Here is a 19,760-nt window from a genome sequence, read left to right on the forward strand (position 1 = left end):
AACTAGGTGAGGTTTATGCAATTTAATGTAGACAAGCGTAGGTTGGGAAGTAGAGTTTATTTTTTACCTCCCGATCGTTAGTGAGATAGATTTGATGTAGAAGAACGGTCGAAACTAGGGCTTGATCGAAGGGAATCCATCAAGAACACCTCAAGATCTCACTCAAAAGATCTCCCTTCTTCTCTCTCTCTTTCTTTCTTTCTTTCTTTTTTTATTAGGCAAAATTCGTATGAAGAGATGGGGTGCTTAAACGGAGGCCTTATATAGTTCTAGATGTTATGAAAATGGCCCCAAGGGCTAGGTTTTCATTATACTAATCCTATGGAAGATTTTTCTAACCTCTAGGGCCCACTATGGGATATACATATCGATATACACCGTATGATAGTTAGCACTAATGATGATATACGTATAGATATGATCGGCCCGCCATTTGGATGCGCCGATTGACAGATACGATTAAAAGTCTGTTCAGCGGTCACCAATAGTCGATCAGGGCCGCGGTTATACGGATATGTTTGGAAAAATATCTTTAGTCGGTATCCGGACTTTGGTCATGAATTGACAGTCTGAAAGTTACAACTTTGTGGAAGAACAAACGGACTTATTTCACTTAAGTTTCATATTTTCATATAAGGTATTTACACAACGCAAGCACTCGACTTACGAGTCCAAGTTAAACGATTCAAGACGCGATCTCGGCTCGATGTCCCATGATGGACATCAAGTCTACTAAGACAAATATATTTCTATAGCCTCGCGTTTAGTGGTCCACTAGCAAGTGGTCTAGAGCTTGTTTGGATAATCAGGACATTTCTGAAATGAATTAAGTAGCGAGATTTCTCGTACACAATCATAAGGGTTTGGATTAGCTAAGTTCATAGTGTGGCCTATTCGCAACTAGCGAAAATAACGATTCGATTATAATCATCATAAACCGTCGGTTCTTAGGCTAAAAGAATACATGGTCAGTTTGGTTTTTTAATTAAGATCTGACCACTAGTTATCTCGGATTTTAATAGGTCTTTATTTAGTTGTAATTATCTTGACTAATTAACGATAGGTCGGATAGATTTAAGCCCTGTGTGACCAAATCATGTGGCTAAACTCGGTGTTTAAGTAATTGGTCGGATTCGTTGGATTCCTATGGTTGATTAATCGAATTTGTGCGGTTCGTTACAGGTACCACCTTTGTATAAACTAACATTGAGTGTTAATGGTCAGTAAGTGATAATATAAATTAATTATATTAAAAAAATTCAAGGGTTTTTAGAAATCTAAAATGGTGAAAATCTAAGACGTTGCACTTACACAAGTCTTATTCTCAAAGACAGTGATGCACATGATGAGGTTGATCACCGTCTTCCTCAAGGATAACTACTCCGAATCCACGAAACTTCTCTAGACTCCTCACGGAGATTCCTCGAATCCATGAGGAAAAAATAAAAAAAAATAGAAATAAATTCGAAATTTCAATAATAGATAATAAAAATGAATTTACAACCCTTTAAATAGTGATACCAAACCTTAGAAGTGTCCTCGAATCAGACTCTAAATCAAACTCACTAAAATTCATAACTTACTATAAATAATAAATTTAAGTATCCTATTTGGCTTAACAATGTTATTTTCCTAAAATTTCTAAGCACTTTTTATAGTGGACACAACTTCCAAAGCTCAAAGGATAAAAAGTTATAAACAAACTAAAGCTTACTATAAAAAGTAAAAACAGAAGTAAAATGGATTTTCGACAGTTGATTTGATGGAATCTCGCAAATTCAGAGCGGGAAACCCGACAATGCCAGGTTGGTTGGATAAAGTAGCTTCTCCTAGCCCAAAATCATATTGGGTACACCGAGTAACTCATTCCGGTTTGCGAGATACGCCTATTGTAAGGTTCTAACGGTCCGGATCACCTACGCCTCCTATTGGGCCTTCTTTGGTTCATCCGGACATGAAATAATTATATATCAGTTGGGTCTATCCATCTATTAGGCCCTAACTTGGATGGCGCAAAATCAAATCTATTGCATTTCTTCAATTAAACCCAAAGGATATTTGAAAAGAAGTTGTTAGTGGCCGGTGATGGTTGAAATTCTACATGGCTTGTTATAATTGCTTTTAAAAGTTTCTGGACACCTGACATCATCTCATTGAATGGTTGTGGGGATGATAGAAAATTTTAAAAATATATATTATAATTGGATCTTCGTCATCAGAAGCAGAAATTCAATTTTCCTTCTAGATCTTAATACTTGAGTAATTAGCCGTTGATTGCATGGGCGCGTATAAATTTCTGAAAGAGAAAAGGTTGTGGCAGATTTTAGATTTTTACTTCAATCAAGTGGCCAATTTAGCCTTATTTTGCAGTTTGGATGGTTCAGATTAAATTCTAAGTTAATTTAAATTAGATCGGACCTGACTTATACCAATACAGATGGATTTGTTCCGGTGTGTATGGTTCAAAGTTTCCCTCTTTACATAGAAAGAATCATACACCAATCGAGTCCACTCATCTATTGAAACTTATCAATTTTTATTATTTTATTATTTCTTTTATTTTTTTCTAGTTAAGGGATATTGGACCGTAGATTATTTTAATTTTCTACCATCACTGAAATGACCAGCAATCCAATAAACAGATATCTACTAGTTTTTATTTATTTTTAATACAAAAGTCATCCATTATATTTTCTCATATTCTTAAAAGGATTCCATTGGTACATCAATCAAGAATGTTTTACATGGAGACATGGCTCTACCTACTGTGCTATTAAAATGCAAGGTAACCATCTCCTACTTTAGAACTTATGTAATTCACCTGTTATGGAATTATTATGGAATTACTATATATTCACCTACATATGAAATTTATTTATATTTATATGCATATTCACCTGTTTGTATACTATTGCTTATGTGAGGTATACCGTATGATGGGATGTCCAAAAATCAGGTTAATCTAACTATTTATATGGACCAACCATACTAACTAAACAAGGAATGGCCACCCAAAAATCTACTAGGTGATGTTTGGATCAGCCTATTTTTTGGGGTGTCAAACTTTCGTCACGGGGCAACCTTGTTGGACAGGTTAGATGCTATATGCACATCAAAGTGGGCCCCACATAACCTTGAAAGTCAACTTATTCTTAGATTTATTCACATACTTGCAAATAGTTATTAATTACTCTCGTAAAATTCATCCAATAGCTTGTTACCTGCTTATTGGCTTGTTCAACTGCTGTACACTATTTTCCTAACGGGGCCCACCGCAACCCGTACATTAATTAGACTTTATATATTTTAGGTGGGCCACGCCATAGAAAAATAATGGACAACTACTCTAAAACTCGGATCGAAATAAACATGATGCCCTACATGATGGTCTGATTGACCTTATTTTTGGGATCCCAACTTTCATCATGGAATAACCTTGGTAGACAAGATGGACACCACACACATACCATAGTGGGACCCATACAACCCTTGTAGAGTAAGCTTATTCTACAAGGAACTTAGGGAGGAGCCGGCTATTGACAAAATAACCCCTGCTTGCCCTATATGTGACATGGGCACGTGAAGTACATGTCTTTGAAAAACCATTTTCTCTTTGCAAGTTCATAACCATATCTGGCATCCAAGTAATTCATGGGACTCTGGGCCCACCATTTAGAATCTTACTGTAATAATAATAAAAAAAGAACATGGATTGGGTACCACCCTGCTTGTCCCAGGCTAGGAACGAACAGGGGGCTCTGAGGGAGCACCGATATGTATGGGTTTTATCCACACCGTCTATCCATTTTGCCCTACCATTTTTAGGGTATAAGTCCAAAATTGAAGCAGTTCTAATAATCAAGTGGACCACACAGTGGGGATTAAACACATACCATTGAAAGCTTTTGGGGGTACAATAGTTTTGGATCAAGCTGATATTTGTATTTTACCTTTATCTAGGTATATGTGATCTTATGAACAGGTTGGATGGAAATTAACCATCACACTGGACCCTTGGATGGTATCAACGGTGGATGTCACTATCACTCTTGCTTCCTGCTTCCTATAGTGTGGTCCATTTGAGATTTGGAACTTGTTTATTTTTGGGACTGCATGCTAAAATGATATCATAAAATGGATGGGCAGTGTGGATAAAACCCATACATCACGGTGGCCGCTCAAAGCTCCAGGCTGTTCCTAGCTAGGTAGGGGCTCATCAAAGCTCCTGTCCGTTCCTAACAAGGTACGGGCCGGGTAGTAAAAAAAAACAACATAAAAAATGAAGCTTTTCACGGATTAGCTGAGCAGCAGTCAATGTACAACTCGGACTTCACACATTTATCTCAAGTTGGCAACAGATCTATTGCACTTCAATTCAATCAAACAATCACTTATATAAGATTGCATGTAGGTGTGTGAGTAGAATGCAAAGGTATACCAAAGTTTGCTTGACTCAAAGGTTGATTAAATTATTTGTAGCCCCTTCACTAAGATAGATTAGATCAAAGAGGATCAAGAATCCTTCCGGCTACTAAAGTTGTATTATGTTCAGGCAATTAACGAAATGAAATGAGGCTAACATTTTCGGATGAATTTTTTTTTTTGTTTTTGCCGGGTCACAATATACATGAGTTTACGGACTTCTAAACTTTTCCTATCAACGTAATTCGCTGACAAAGTTCAATAGTAAAAATGATGGAGAAAACATATACAAGTTGAATGTATATTTTTCCAATGATGATTTTTATAATAATGGCACGCATGATTGGCTTTATGAACAACAATATGATCGTTGCTCAATCAAGACTAAACTTCGTATTGGGACGGTTGTGATTTGTGAGATGGTTATTTGTTCATTACTCAATTAGAATCGGGTCTCATTGGAGACGACCGATAGAAGGTGGATCTCTAATAATCTGTTCTTTACTCGATTGGAATCGGACTTCGTGGTGAGATGGCCAATGAGGTCATAGCCTATTAGCAAGACAGTCGTGATTTGATTATCTATTCGTCGCTTGGTTGGAACTAGGCTTCCTAACGAGATGGCCGGCAGAATCACCCAATACATAGCAGGAAAGCTTCGCAGTCTTCTATTCAAAATTGAGCAATCTTCCTTACGATCTAACGGAATGCCATGGATAAATGGTGGAAGATAAACTAAGAACTAGCTACCGACCCATGCTATGAGCAGTGGTTGGGCTAAACTAAAATAAATTAATAAAAAGATAAATGTCTTTGGTAGACGGAAAAAAAAAAAGCAATGCTTTATGATAATGGCATGAGGTTTGGAGCTTTTTGTAAATAGTTGATTTTTTAGAGTTTTATGATGCAATGGCCTTGTGTGGTTTTTAACATCATGATAAATTTAGACATTGTATTGTGCAAATTTCCTTGTTTCTCTCATGTACACATTGTCTATATTGTGAGGCCATTGTATGATAAAGAATCTACCATGTGTTAGCTAGAATACTCTAAACTCGCATATTGAAAAGTTGAGAGAGTCCTTACATCACTTAGTTTTGACATCACATGAAAAATTGCTTTTGATAAGGCTCAACATCTAAAGCTAGATAGTATCTCATTTGGTGGGATCTTAGCATTTAATTATGAGAAAGCCCTGCTTTAATAAAACTTTTGCTTTTGTCCATAATATTTTTTATTATAAAAATTTTCATTTAATACTTCCATTAATATGTATGCTTGTAACTGTTTTTTTTAAGTTAATTTACACCACATATAGCACAGCTGCTACAGTCTTTTTTTATTTGAATACACCAAATCATATGTAAACAATGATAGTGTGTGTTGATAAGAATTCCACCTATCATTTAGTGTATGAAACCAACACATGGCGGCATCTCATCGTACAAATAGTTGTGCCAAAAACAAGTATAAACAAAACCAATGGTTAAAAAACAATCACAAATGGAGTACCCTGGGCCTCAGCAAAGAAGGCACGGTGATTGCCATGGGGCCTACCTTGATGTATCTATTATACATTCACGCCATCGATCCCTATCATTTTAGCTATGAGCCCAGAGGTGAAGCAGATCCAAAACTCCCGTGGACTGTACCATTAAAAAACAGTAATGATTGAAGGACCCACTGTAATGTTTCTGTAATGTTCAGTTTCCATCCAACCAGTTGATAAAGATCACATGAACATGGACAAAGGCAAAACAATAAATATCAGCTTCGTCAAAAACTTGTGTGGCCCATTAATGGACAACTACATTATTCTCCTAACGTACTGCTTCATTTTTGAGTTCATATTCTAAAATTATATTAAAAATTGGATAGGCGGCGTGGACATAGAATACATGCATGAAGGTGGGTCCCACGGTAAGGGCCGTACCGTCTTGGGGGTGAGTCTGGGTCTCACCTAATCCGCTTACATCGCGAACGTCTCTTGTTGCAAAAACAGGTTGATCAAATTCATCAGGTGGGCCAGACCATCAAAATAACTATAGTAAAAGATCTTACCCCACGTACGTGTGTGTACGTGCGGGTCACCTAATAACCGTAGATCATATTTAGTTTCTCTTAACCCACCAAAATATAACTCCATCCGGCTTATTTGGGACATGAGATCGAAATTGAAGCATGTCTAAAGCTCAAGTGCACCACACCAGAGGAAACGGTGCAGATTGAATGAATGCTTACCGTTGAAAAATTCTTGGTACTGCAGAAGTTTCAGATCAAGCTGATATTTGTATTTTCCCTTTCATACAGGTCTGTGTGAACCTTGGAAGGTTTCAATGGCAGAGATCATTATTAACTGTTTTATGTGGTGTGGTCCATTTAAGCTTTGGATATGTTTCAATTTTAGGCTCATACTCCAAAATAAGCTGGAAAAACTGATGGACGGCATGGATAAAACACATACATCATAGAGGGCCCCACAGAGTTCTTACACCACGTGGTTAGGTGCTGTTGGGTTCACTACCAAATACGCGTCCACTCCACTTAAAACCCTGAAGCGCACCAATTCTAACCAAAAGTCCTCTCTGATGTCATATCACCCTTTTAGTCAATAATCTATAGATATCTGGGCCGTTCATTATGTCCTGTCTGATTACACGTGTTGTGTGCAACGCACTATGTATATCGCGGGGCCATCATCAAGCTAAAAAGTAAAAAACCACATGTAGATTCCCGGTCCAAAGTCAGAGGACGCAGATCGCGTGCGTGGAAAAGTTCTTTGGGCCCCACCATGATGTATTTGATATATCCACACCATCCGTCCATTTTATGAGATTATTTTAGGACATGAGCCCAAAAATAAGACAGATCCAACGGTCAAATGGACCACACCACACAACGCAATGGGGATTGAAAGCCAACCATTGAAAATGTTTTGAATTGAGCTGATTTTTGTTGTTTTCCCTTCATCCATGTCTGCTGGACGTGGATGGCAAATAGACATCCTGGTGGCCTTGTGAAGCTTTCAACGGTACACTTGACCTTTAGATCTGCAATGATCTAGCAAAATGGGTAAATGGTGTGGTTATATCACATAAATCATGATGGGCCCCACAGAACATTGCCACGTCAGTGGTGTGTCGGCACCAGGCAATCCGCGTCGAAAGTGAGTCGGGTCCAATAATCGGATGAGCTGACATGTCAAACAAAATGGCTGCAAAAGGATCGAATGGTCTACAACTGTTGTACGTGTCTGGCCCACCTGATTAGTGGATTGGCTTGACTTTTAGGTAGGGAATCTACCATCTTGGGCCCTTCTACACACGGCTTCTATGCTGCACATGAATGCTACCTTGGCTAGCCTCGCTGAGGGCCATGCCCAACAAACTTCACTGCACGAGTTACATCCTCCTACACCGGAGGGCAAGTGCAGTGTCCTTAGGCCCTCAGTTGGTACTACGTGGGTCCCGTGGTGCAAGATCTTGACCGTTCATCTGGTGGACCTCATCCTGGATGGGACATTCCTAAAAAGTCCTCCAAATTAGAAGGTCTCGACCATGCAATCTTCCTCTTTTTTCTTTTTCTTTTTTTTTTCTCTCTCTCTCTCTCTCTCTAACTTACGTAGAATTTTAGTTTGGTCACGCGAGATTCCTGCGAGAAAATTTGGAAAGGGAGTAATTTGATACTCTGTTAGAGTGCGATGGTTCATATGCATATACTCAGATGTTGAATACATGAACCGAAAAAAAAAAGGGTCCAAATTCAGGGACCTGTTGTGCATAGGTCGTGCTACAAAATCATGTCGATTTAACATTTTTAACATCTGATTAGTGGACCTTTTATGATTGACTTTGGCCATTGACTTTTATTTTTTTAAATTTCATTTTCAACCATCCATCAAATGTCCACCAATCTGCCAACTGTGAAATGGAGATACTATCAGTTTTATTTCCTACCGTCAATTTATTGGTGGACCATGAGTTGAAGTGTTTAAATTGGGACGTGAATATACAGAAAGCTCATGTAAACATAAGCTTTGGGGGCCCACCGTGGTGTATGTGTTATTTACACTTAAAGTTGAGTGATTGCACAAACACATGTTAGGTAGTGATCAAAACTCAGATTTAAAATTGTAGCAGGACACACCAAAAGAAAGAGAGTAGAGATTGAGCGACCACCGTTGAAACCTTCTTCAGGGCCACAGAAGTTTGGGATTAGGTTGACATTTGTTTTTTCCCCTGAGTGGGAATCACCTTATCCGTTGAGGTTGGATGGAATATAAATATCTGGGTGGGGCCCAGGAAGGTTGCAACAACGGGCATTTCCATTCCAACTGTTTCGGTGGTGTGGCCCACTTGAGTTTTTTTATTTTTAGCTTTTATGGGCTCATGTATTAAAATGATTTGGCCAAATCAATGGATAGAGTGGATCTCGTACGGACATTCTTATGGACCCATACAGGTTAGGGTCACAGGTGCCCCGTAAGGGTGGGCCATACTACAGGGAACAATGGGAAGGGGATTGCCTGTGTGGCACGACGTGGTCCAAGCTATGTGACCCCCACCATGATGTATGTGTTCCATAAACGCTGTCCATCCGTTCTGCCGGATCATCTTAGGCCATGAGTCTAAAACTTATGCATATCCAAACTTCAAGTGGACCACACCTCATAAAAAAAAGAAGAAGTGGGAATTGAATGCCCACCATGATATTTTATTTGCCATCTAACCTTTTCATAAGGTAAAACACAAATATAATCTTGATCCAACACTTGTGCGGCATCAGTAAGTTTTCAACGGTGAGCATTCAATCCCCACTATTTATCAAGTTGTAACTTATCGGGGTGAATTGAAAATACAAAAATCAGCCAGATCCAAAGACGGTGGATTTACATATAAAACATAGTGGCCCCACAAAACAAAGCTTGGGTGTTTTACGCGGTTGCGTAAATCAGGGCCGTCGAATATTCCGTTCCACTCGCACCTAGCCAAACCACCGGACTTTTTCTCCGCAAGTCATGCGAGAGCGAGAGGGACCTCACCCAAACATGTGAAAACCGCAAGACTTGTAAAACCAACCTACGGTAAGACGCGATCCAGTAATCTAAACAATCCAGCAGCCGTGGTCCGTGGAAGCGCAGGCATACGGAGACGGATTGGCTACTCCCCTTCCACCAGCCAGTGGGCCCCATCATGATGTAATTATTTCATCCATTCCGTTCATCCATTTTTAAAGATCATTTTAGATTGTAGTTTTAAAAATGAGAGGGATATAATCCCAGGTGGACCACACCATAGGAAAACAATAGCGATTGGATATCCACCATTAAAATCTTCCTAAGGGCCACTGTACTGTTTATTTGACATCCAATCTGTTGATTAGGTCATACATACCCAGATGAAGGGAAAAACCAAAGATCATCTTGATCCAAAATTTTTATGGCCCCTAAAAAGTTTTTAATGGTCACTGTTCATTCAAAACTGTTTCCTGTAATGTGGTCCACTTGAGATTGTGATATATCTAATTTTTGGTATCATTATTTAAAATGAACTAGAAAAATCAATGGACGGAATGGATGAAATACATACATCATGGTGGGGGCCACAGAGCATAGACCATCAGCCACTGGCTGGTGGCAGGGGGAGTGGCCAATCCGTTTCCCAGGCATACAGCCATTGTATCTGTGTCATATAATTGCCACAATCCAAACCGTTCAGATCACGGCCCCACCTGAGATGGGGCACATCCCCAAAATCTAATTTGATTGGATGGTCCTAACCTCTTAGCGATGGATATCCACTTGCTGAATTCAGGCCATTGGCTACTTTTTCACTTAAGCTGTCAATCTGGTAGCCACCAATCGGTCAAATGTAGTGATCCTTGATGCATATGGGTGGCCCCATTGAATGTGATCCATTGATTAATTTAAGTCTTATTTAGTGTCCATTCTTATGCCGAAACAGTGTGATTTTTGGACCGTGGCCCACTCGCTGTCTGCCCAATCAAATGAACGGTTAATATAAGGTGCTTGAATGCAATGAAAACAGCAATGACAAGGAGGCGCCCAGCTCCTTGTTTTCAGAGGCACTGGATCAGATTACAGTTGCAACCAACACCATGCAAATCTCTCTAAATAAGATGGATTAGTTGCACACATATGCAGGTGGGGCCATGTAAATGAGTACACGTGAATGGCACGTGTTTTACGCTTGCGCCCACTCAGGCACATGGTGCGCACTGTACACACCAGGAGCGGTAGATGCACTCTTCTTTGCAATGCTTGGAGCTTCTCCACATGTGTGCAGTGGCTGTCTGTACTGTACTGATCGGCTTGTAAATTGGCACACATGTGTATTGTGTACGTGTTTACACCTGTCCTGGCACGTTATGCCCATGTCAATTAATGAGATGCTGTCAAATGTCCCCACTACATACTAATGACAAACAAAATTCTACACGCACGGCGAGAATATCGTTCACCTGGTATCTTTCGGCGACATCATCAGCTAAAAGCAAAATGCATAGAACTGTACCTAAGTTTGTAGAGTTGAGGGACCGTTGAAAGCTCACAGAAATTTACCTAAGAGAGTAATCCAATATCACCTAGTAAATACAAAGATAACATGGTGATTTAACATAGAAAATCTCTTGCCGGAAAAAACTACGGTGCAAAGCGACAGATGATCACTATAAAAGCAGAAGTTACAAAGAGAAATAGCTTCCTCAATTCGAACAACATAGTTTATAGAAGGATCCCAAGCAAAATCGGAAATAAATCCCGCAAAATCAAAACTCTGCGTAAAATTGTGCGGAAACTGTCGATGGCATCTAACAATTTTCGATGTCATCAAAACTAATCTGTCGATAGTATCGAAGCCACATCGATGGCATCGAAATAACATCTCAATTGTCCAAAGACAAAACATGATTTTTTGAAAATTCTCAATTGCATCAAGCCATGTTGGATGGCATCGAAGGGTGCCTTCGAACACACTCCGATAACATCAAAAGAATGCCCTGATAATCCAACGACCAACTAGAGAAAAAACTAAAAAATCTCGATGGGATCAAGCACTGTTAATGCCATCAAAGGTGACATCGAACAGTCCGTCGATAGCATAGACATGCCCTGTATCTGATTAGATTTAAGACATCAAATATAACAATCTTCACCACGTCTTCAATCATCAAACGTGTAGCTTCTTGATGTATTCTTTTATCTCTACCTTGCATCATAGATCCATCAACGCTTCTCGTGCACACTACGTCCTCTTTTACGCAATCGCCAAGCCCAAAGAAGTTGCATATAATTTGAACTTCTCTATAAAGACCACCTTGGTGAGCATGCCTGTCAGATTCACGCTGGTGTGAATCTTTTTGAGAGTTATGCCTCATTCCTTAAGCACATGTCAGATAAAATGATAATGAACATCAATGTATTTAGTACATAAATGATAAACATAGTTTTTAGCTAAATTGATAGCGCTCTCACTGTCACAATTAACTGGCATGGCTTTTTGCTGAAGCCTTGACTAATTTATCATGCCTTTTAAATAAGTACTTTCTTTAAACGCTTCCATCACCGTCATATATTCAATTTCAGTCGTTAAAAAAGCTATTACGGACTTAACCTTCAACATCCAACTGATTAATTGCACCACCCGCTAGTACAAATGAGTAACCTAAAGTCGACTTTTTAGAATCTACATTAATTGCGTAGTTTGAATCCATATACCCTATTAACTTTGCTCATGTCTTTTCAAAGTTAAGATATAATATTTTGTACCTCGAATGTATTAAAGTAGCCATTTCACAACTTCTCAATGTTGCTTGTCGGGGTTTGACATATATCTGCTCGTAATACCAACTGTCAGTGAAATATTTGATCTCATACATACCATGACATACATTAAACTGCCAATAACATTCGAATAAGACACATAATATATATCCTGCTTTTCCTTATTTAATTTACAACATTGTTATAAGAAAAGCTTGAAGTACATGCGTTCATGTACTACACCAATCACGGCAATACATCATTCAATGTTTTGTTCCTCTAAAGGCATATGTACATTTCTGTGCCACTACATTAATAACAAAAGACGTATCGTTGACGGTAAAACGGTGAAAAATATTTTCAAATGCAAGTACGGTTCTACCGGCATGAACCCATAGTGTCAACAAGTAGCTATTTTCTATTCGTCCACGATCAGTGTACCAAAAATGCCATTAAACACATACAACCTAATCCATCAATTCAGGTGGACCCGACCACATAAATGACCTCACTTGAAGTGGACCCAACTGTGAGCCCGTCCAAGTCCGTATTGACTACTCCCAACGTTATTTGACACATCCAAACATAATCCCATCCACATCAGGGCTCTAAGAAAAAGAGACCCGGTCCTGAAAAACCCTAACCGGAAAGAACCGAACCCGATCACCTGTGGTCCAGAAACTGCAGGATCGACCCGAGACGGACTGGTGGACAGCCCGACTCCTGTGCACAGTCCCATCGATGGGCCAGTGCTATTGGAATGGGCTTATTTTCAGACCCCAAAAACCAACTTGTTGAATTGGATTTGGAAATATTTTCTATTGGGCCTGGCCCATTCACAGGCCTGGATTTTGATTACCGTCCAGCGTTTTGGGTCCAAGCCCAGATTTCAATGCCAATAGATAAATGGGCTTGGGCTGACGTTGCCCAGCCACCACAGACCACCAATATGGGAGACGAACATTCATCTGTGTAGAGCCCACCTGTGTGGGTGGAATGCAAATTGTGTGAGTCCCTGTTCGTGAGGCCCACATTGGTGTATGTTTTGTAGATCCACACTGGCCATCAGTTTTTCCAGCTAATTTTAGGGCATGGCCCCAAAAAGGAAGCAGATCTAAATCTCAAGTGAACCACACCACAGGAAACAGAGGTCATTGAATGCCTACCGTTAAAAAAGTCCCAGAGCTGGTCGTAATGTTTATTAATACAACTGTTGATAAGGTCACACAGACCAGAAAAGTTTTTAACGGTGGACATTCAATCGCTACTGTGTGGTCCACTTGAGATTTGGATCTGCTTTATTTTTGGGACCATGCCCTAAAATGAGGAAAAACTTATGGACGGCATGGATGTACAACACATATGTCAAGGTGGGCCCGACGGTCAGGGCCTCATTCTGGAGCACTTGAGTTTCGTTGGACCCCACATTCCATTGGAAGTTTCTATGGTGGCCGTCCCTTCCCTAATATCCCCTAATTGTTCCCTTAGGTGTGGGACACCTGAGTTATGGACCAGCTTGGATTTTGGAATTAAAGGGTCCATGTAATGGACGGGTTGGATGGCACTCATGCGTCGGGGTGGGCCCCGTAGAGTTTGGACGTACGGTAACTACCAAACCTCAAAACGTATGTGATAAATGGGAGCCGATTAAGTGCAGCCCTTACCGTGGGACCCACCTCGATGTTTCTATTCTATATCCACGCCGTCCATCCGTTTTTTTTCAGATCATTTTATGGCATTAGCTTAAAATTGAAGCATATTCAATTATCAGGTGGACCATACCATAGAAAACAGTGGTAATTGACCGTTAATGGGCCACATAAGTTTTAGATCAAGCTAATGTTTATTCTTTCCCTACATCCAGGTTCACATGACCTTATCCACAGGTTGGATGGGAAATAAACATTACGGTGGGCCCAGGAAGTTTTTAATAATGCTAGGGCATTCAATCACCACTGTTTCCTATATATGGTCCACCTGAGTTTGGATCTTCTTCAATTTTTGGCTCATACCTTAAAAGGATCCATAAAAACGGATGGACGGTGTGGATTTAGAATAAATACATCAAGGTGGGTCCCAGGGTAAGGGCCACACTCTCTTGTGTGAGGCCGGGCCAGCACCTAATCCGCTCCCATGATCAATACCCAAATGTAGTGTTAATGTTATTATGGGCACGTGCGGATGAAAGACAGTAAATGCACATCGAAACTTGTACATAACGCTCATAACACACGTATGCCAGCTCCTCCGACGCACGTGCAGATGAAAGGCAGTAAATGCACGTTGAAGCATGTACATAATGGCACACGTATGGTAGCTGCTTCGGCACCATCGCTAGCGCGTACTCGTGTTTCTGTAGGCACGTGTGAGTGCATGACATATCACGTGACTGGTAGAAGCTCCATGAAGACTCGGTCCATTTCCAGACTCCTAACCAAACGGCATTTACTCCATAGAAAACTCCACCGCCAGTGGCGGGTAGTTTCGATTCCCACCATTCGTTTCATCAAAAATCCAAAAATAAAAGAAAACAAAAATAAAAGACTAAAAAAAACAAGGGATGAGACTTTGCGCTCAGTGTGCATGGAGAATCGGTGCGCACATATCTCCCACCATCCAACGAGAGTGGTAGAGAATCTCACCGTCCATTTAGAAATGGACTTTTGGAAAATCAATTGGAATATGTCTATAGATACCCGCCAACTATCTTTAAATGGAGGGAGATAATGTGCGCAGGAACTTTCCGTGCTCCAAGGCGCATTGTAGACGTGCTCCAGTAATAAACAAAGCTAAAGAAAGCCAAGGCCGGCATGCGCTGGTGCAAAAGATCCAACAGTTACAGTTGGCGACCAGATAAAGTAACAGACATGGCCTACAACTTGTGATCTAGACCGTTCATCTAGAGTGGCACACCATAGTTAGTGTGATGTGGAAAATCTGAATGATTAGAGATCCTTATCGTCCGTGAAATGTGTGCTTGAAACAAGTTAATAACGGTCCGGATTTAAAAATGCAGGTGGGCGATAAGGATCTAAGATCAAATTGATCCTACCATGTTGGCCAAATGAGGTAGGCTACACGATGGACGGTCTGGATCAGCAGTTGGTGGGGGCAGTAGGGGCGAACTAGCCCTTCCCAGCGAACCCACAGAAAAGCAACTGCTTTCGCGACCACGTGGTTTATCTTCTTGCTCCGTCGTTGCAACAAACCGATCAAAGGTCTTGACTTGTACAAGCAAGCCACGAATCTATTTTCCCCAAAATACCCCCAGGTAGGGAAAGACAAAAGTACCCCTACTCTGCCGCGCGTGTTGGATCAAGGATTCGACTCGAGCTGTCCGTCCGTGATCTGGACTGTTCATCTGGTAATTCCTACTATTTGGAGACTCGGAACCAGCGTCCATCATCTGGATGGTTTTTTCGGGACTTCCAAACATGGATTAGCTACAGTAGAAAACTTTCACGATCCAGCGGTCCAGGTTCTCGAGTCGGATGGGCAGGATTGTCCAATTTACGAAATTGGAAGAGATATCCACTCAGTGGGACCCATGTGATGGTCCCGATCACGGCCGTTGAGGCACGTGTCCAACTTGGTGTGCTGTCTCTCACGTTAGTGTTTTCGCATCTAAACAAGAGAAATAATCCAGTGGGATTAGTATATGGAAACCTTCTCGTGCACAAGTTGCATTTGGATTTGTTGGCGTCCACAAGATCTATCTGGGCCGTCCATTAGGTTCAGTTCACTCTTCTTTCACTTCACTTCAAAAATAAAAGCAATCGGATGGTTCTAAGTATCCTTGAATGGACAAATTCTACGATTAATCTTATCCATCCATTTTCATGCCACTGACTGGAAGATTAGATCACCTGATCAGTATGGGTTTTTCAAGGCAGCCTATGGGAGTGGACTGGACTTAATGGATGGTACAGATAGGTGACAGGGATGCCAACAACTACAAATGCAAAAAGGTGTACGGGAGTGTTTCCATACACAGGCCACAGCATCATTTCTCTTCAAACAACGCTGGGAAATAAAAGAAAAACACCAAAGCCATTTTCTCATTCAGCTGGACCTCGTGTGCCAACCGGGCCTATTTATTTCAAGAAATAAAAATAAATAAATAAACAGTAAAAAAAAAAAAAAACTTTGATACACTGGCAACGTGATGGTTCATACACATGCACCCACATATTGCAACTAAAATCAAACCATCAAAAGGTAGGCTCCACTTCAGCTGGGTCAGGAACCGACAACTATACTAAACTAGTCGGCAATTGCATGTTTGTTGGGCATCTGGTGGACAGTTAAAACGAAAAAAATGCAACCCATGTACAGTGGGTCCCCACAAGCTAGCCCTTTTGGTTTGAGTAAAGTGTATGTCACGTGAACGAATGCTGGGTGGATGAGTATGAACCATCTCACTCAGCCAGAGTATCAAACGAGTGCCGAACAAACAAGGGGTAGCCTTGCATGCTGCATGTCTCTGTTTCACCCTCCAAAGTCGAGCTTTAAAAAAATACAAGAAGCGTTGTTGTTGGGGTGTAATTACCGAAACAAAGCACCTATTAAAGTCCAATAACTATTTCGCCCTTTTCCTCTCTCTCTCGCTTCTTTTTGGGTGCGTGTGTGGAGTCTTTTTGGTGGAGGAATGCTTGTCACCTACTCTTTTTAGTCTCCCACTCTCTCCATACTTCCTATAATCTCTTTTTTAAAAAAAATCAAAGGAAAAGAAAAGAAGAGATAGAGATATATAGAAAGCAAGCTAGAAGAGGGAGAGAGACTCCAGCAATACCTCCATCTTCCTTCATCATCACCATCTAGTCTTCTTCTTCATCATCTATCTGCCATGGAAAAGCATACTTGCAAGCTCTGTTCTAGAAGCTTCTCAAATGGGAGAGCGCTGGGTGGTCACATGAGGTCTCACGTGAGCCCCCTCCCACCTTCTCCTCAAGCCAGGAAAATCCAAGTAGAAGAAATCCAGAACGAGAATGAATATTCATCTTCTTCTTCTTCCTCGTCGTCGGAAGAAGAAGAGCAAGTAGAAGAAGAGGAAGATGAAGGGAAGTCTCTCTACTACGGCCTGAGAGAAAACCCCAAGAAGAGCTTCCGGCTCGTGGATCCTGAGTTCTCTTTTGCTGCTGACGCCGGCTGTGTAGTCCAGGACAGAGAGAGCGAGACCGAGTCGTCTAAGAACCCGGTCCGCCACAGACGATCCAAGAGGCAGCGCAGATCGACCGTTTCGGAGCTCAATCTCAAGGTCAAACCCAAACGCGAACTCGAGCTCGAGCCCGAGCCTTTGAGCTCGGTATCCGACACCATACCTGAAGAAGACGTCGCCCTCTGTCTGATGATGCTTTCCAGGGATATTTGGATGAGAGATAGCAGCATCAAAGCATTCGAGGAATCTGAAGAAGAAAACGAAGAAGAAGAAGAAGAAGAAGAAGAAGAATCTCCGGAAGAGCTGAAATTCCGCCCAAGGCGCCGAAGCAAGCACCAGTGCGGGACATGCAAAAAGGTGTTCCGCTCGTACCAGGCATTGGGGGGACACAGAGCGAGTCATAAGAAGATAAAGGGCTGCTCTTCCTCATCGGTCCCTTCTCCTCCCCCTCTGATGAAAGCTCGAGAATCGATCCCAGTCGCTGGAAATGTGGGCCCTACCGACCATCAGAGGATCCACCAGTGCCCTGTCTGCTTCAGGGTGTTCAGATCGGGCCAGGCGCTCGGCGGTCACAAGAGATCTCATCTTACCGCCTCTGCTTCCTCTCCAGTTTCATATCCTGCTCCCCCCGCTCCCGCCATTGCTTCTCCAAAGTTCGCCGACAGCTTCATAGATCTCAACCTGCCCGCGCCGATCGAAGACGACGACATGGTGTCGGCAGTGTCCGATGCCGAGTTCATCGATCTCCCTAAGTAATGGACCGGACCGGAATTTCAGTGCATTTCAATGCGAATCGGAGGCGAATTGACATCGATCTGGCGACATGACGAACCGAATCAGAGCTGATCTCAGCACGTTTCAACGCTCATCAGAGGTAAATTCTCTGTTTACTTCGATCTGCGAATTGGGGATGCAATTTCTTTGTATTTACAGATTTCTCCTTTCTACTTCTTTTTCATCCTATGCTCTTTTTTATTAATTTTTGTGAGCTTTTTCTTTCTTTCTTTTTCTGACTGTAATTCATTTCTTTTCTTTTTAAAATTTTTGGGATTTGTTATGCTTAAGTGCTGTTATTTAGTGTAACAACTGATCAATGGATCCATTCATAGCAAACATGTTTTTTTTTTTTTTTTCAAAATTTAATCTTTTTTGGGTTTATTTTTCGAAATGGAATTTCTCTGCAGCTCTCCACGAGTCTGGTGATGGTGGGTACTGTTTCCAGCTGTGGTATATTTCATATTTACTATTTTAATCAAGATATGGAAAGTTGGCAATGCATCTCCACTATTGATACTCTGGCAGACTGATGGATGATATGCGGGCACTTTGAAATTACTTAAATTTTGCAGACATGGCATACTAAGTGATTCAAGCAAAAAATTCAGATTGGTAGGCATGTAATTGGACGGTTAAAAATGTAAAATACCCAATGGTCCTATTTCAACTAAAAAGTGCCCACCAATCAGAGGTTAGGATCGCTCAACGAATCTGATTTTAGGAATATGAATTGATGAGAGTGGGTTCCACAATTTAAGTTGTGTAATTTGAGTTCATGTATGCCACCTGTACAATTTCAGAGTCCCTGCGTATGAAGAGCATCATACCCGCCAGAGTAGCAAGTAACTTCCCTTTAGCTAGTTCTCAACTATCTACATTTTCCTTTTTCTTTTCTTTTGTTTTTTTGCCTTTTCTTGGATGGGTTTGGATTCCTTCTCATGTTGCTGAGTGCGTGTATGTGATTTCTTTGATGATAATAATACTGTAATGGGAGAAAATCCCTTGTTTTCTGTTGCTCGAGTATCGAAATTACCAAAGTATCTGGTAAGGTTATCAGTCGCATTTATTAAAATGAAATGCATTCCTTTATATATGGAGTGAAATTTCATAGTTAGGTGGTACTTGGGTCATTTTGTAGAAGATATGATTTTCTTCTTTTTCTTTTCCTGTTATTTCGAAGTTCTCTTTTTGCTTTGGTGGGTAGTTTGATAATGCTGTAGTAGTCGAAGAAATGAATGAAACTTTTCTTCTTTCTCAATACAAGGGTATTTTGGTCATCTAGCTAAGAAGCGTTTTCCAATTTATTTTTTTCTTTTAAATTTCCACCTTTGGTTCGAAATCTTTAAGTGGGTGTTGCTTTGAGTTATATATATTGCTAAAGAAAGAGGAAGGTTTGCTGGAAAGGCGTTGTTTTCTTTATGGTATGATTTATAGTCTTTAGTGTTTTTAGGTAATTCAAATCTCATTTGAGACCTACTAATTACCAACCGTTATCATGAGACATATCTTCCTGGAGGATATTAGATGATACATTGGTGGTGGGCCATGGTGGACCACGCCCACCGTACGTCGCATACACGTTTGTTATTAGAGTCTATGAATCATGTGGTCTGGCTTTGGTTA

The 19,760-nt window shown here is 40.8% G+C and overlaps 1 protein-coding gene across 1 annotated transcript in view; it reads left to right on the top strand.

Moving 5' to 3' along the window:
* LOC131249489 (uncharacterized) overlaps nt 1-18,547 on the top strand; it is a 38,884-nt gene extending 20,337 nt beyond the window's left edge. Inside the window, exon 2 of the mRNA XM_058250299.1 lies at nt 16,947-18,547. Within this exon, the coding sequence (XP_058106282.1) occupies nt 16,947-18,116 (1,170 nt within the window). The 3' untranslated portion in view covers nt 18,117-18,547. The remainder of the gene's footprint in view (nt 1-16,946) is intronic.
* Nucleotides 18,548-19,760: the final 1,213 nt, after the last annotated feature.

The sequence above is a fragment of the Magnolia sinica genome, chromosome 6 (genome assembly GCF_029962835.1).
Source record: "Magnolia sinica isolate HGM2019 chromosome 6, MsV1, whole genome shotgun sequence".
NCBI lineage: Eukaryota > Viridiplantae > Streptophyta > Magnoliopsida > Magnoliales > Magnoliaceae > Magnolia > Magnolia sinica.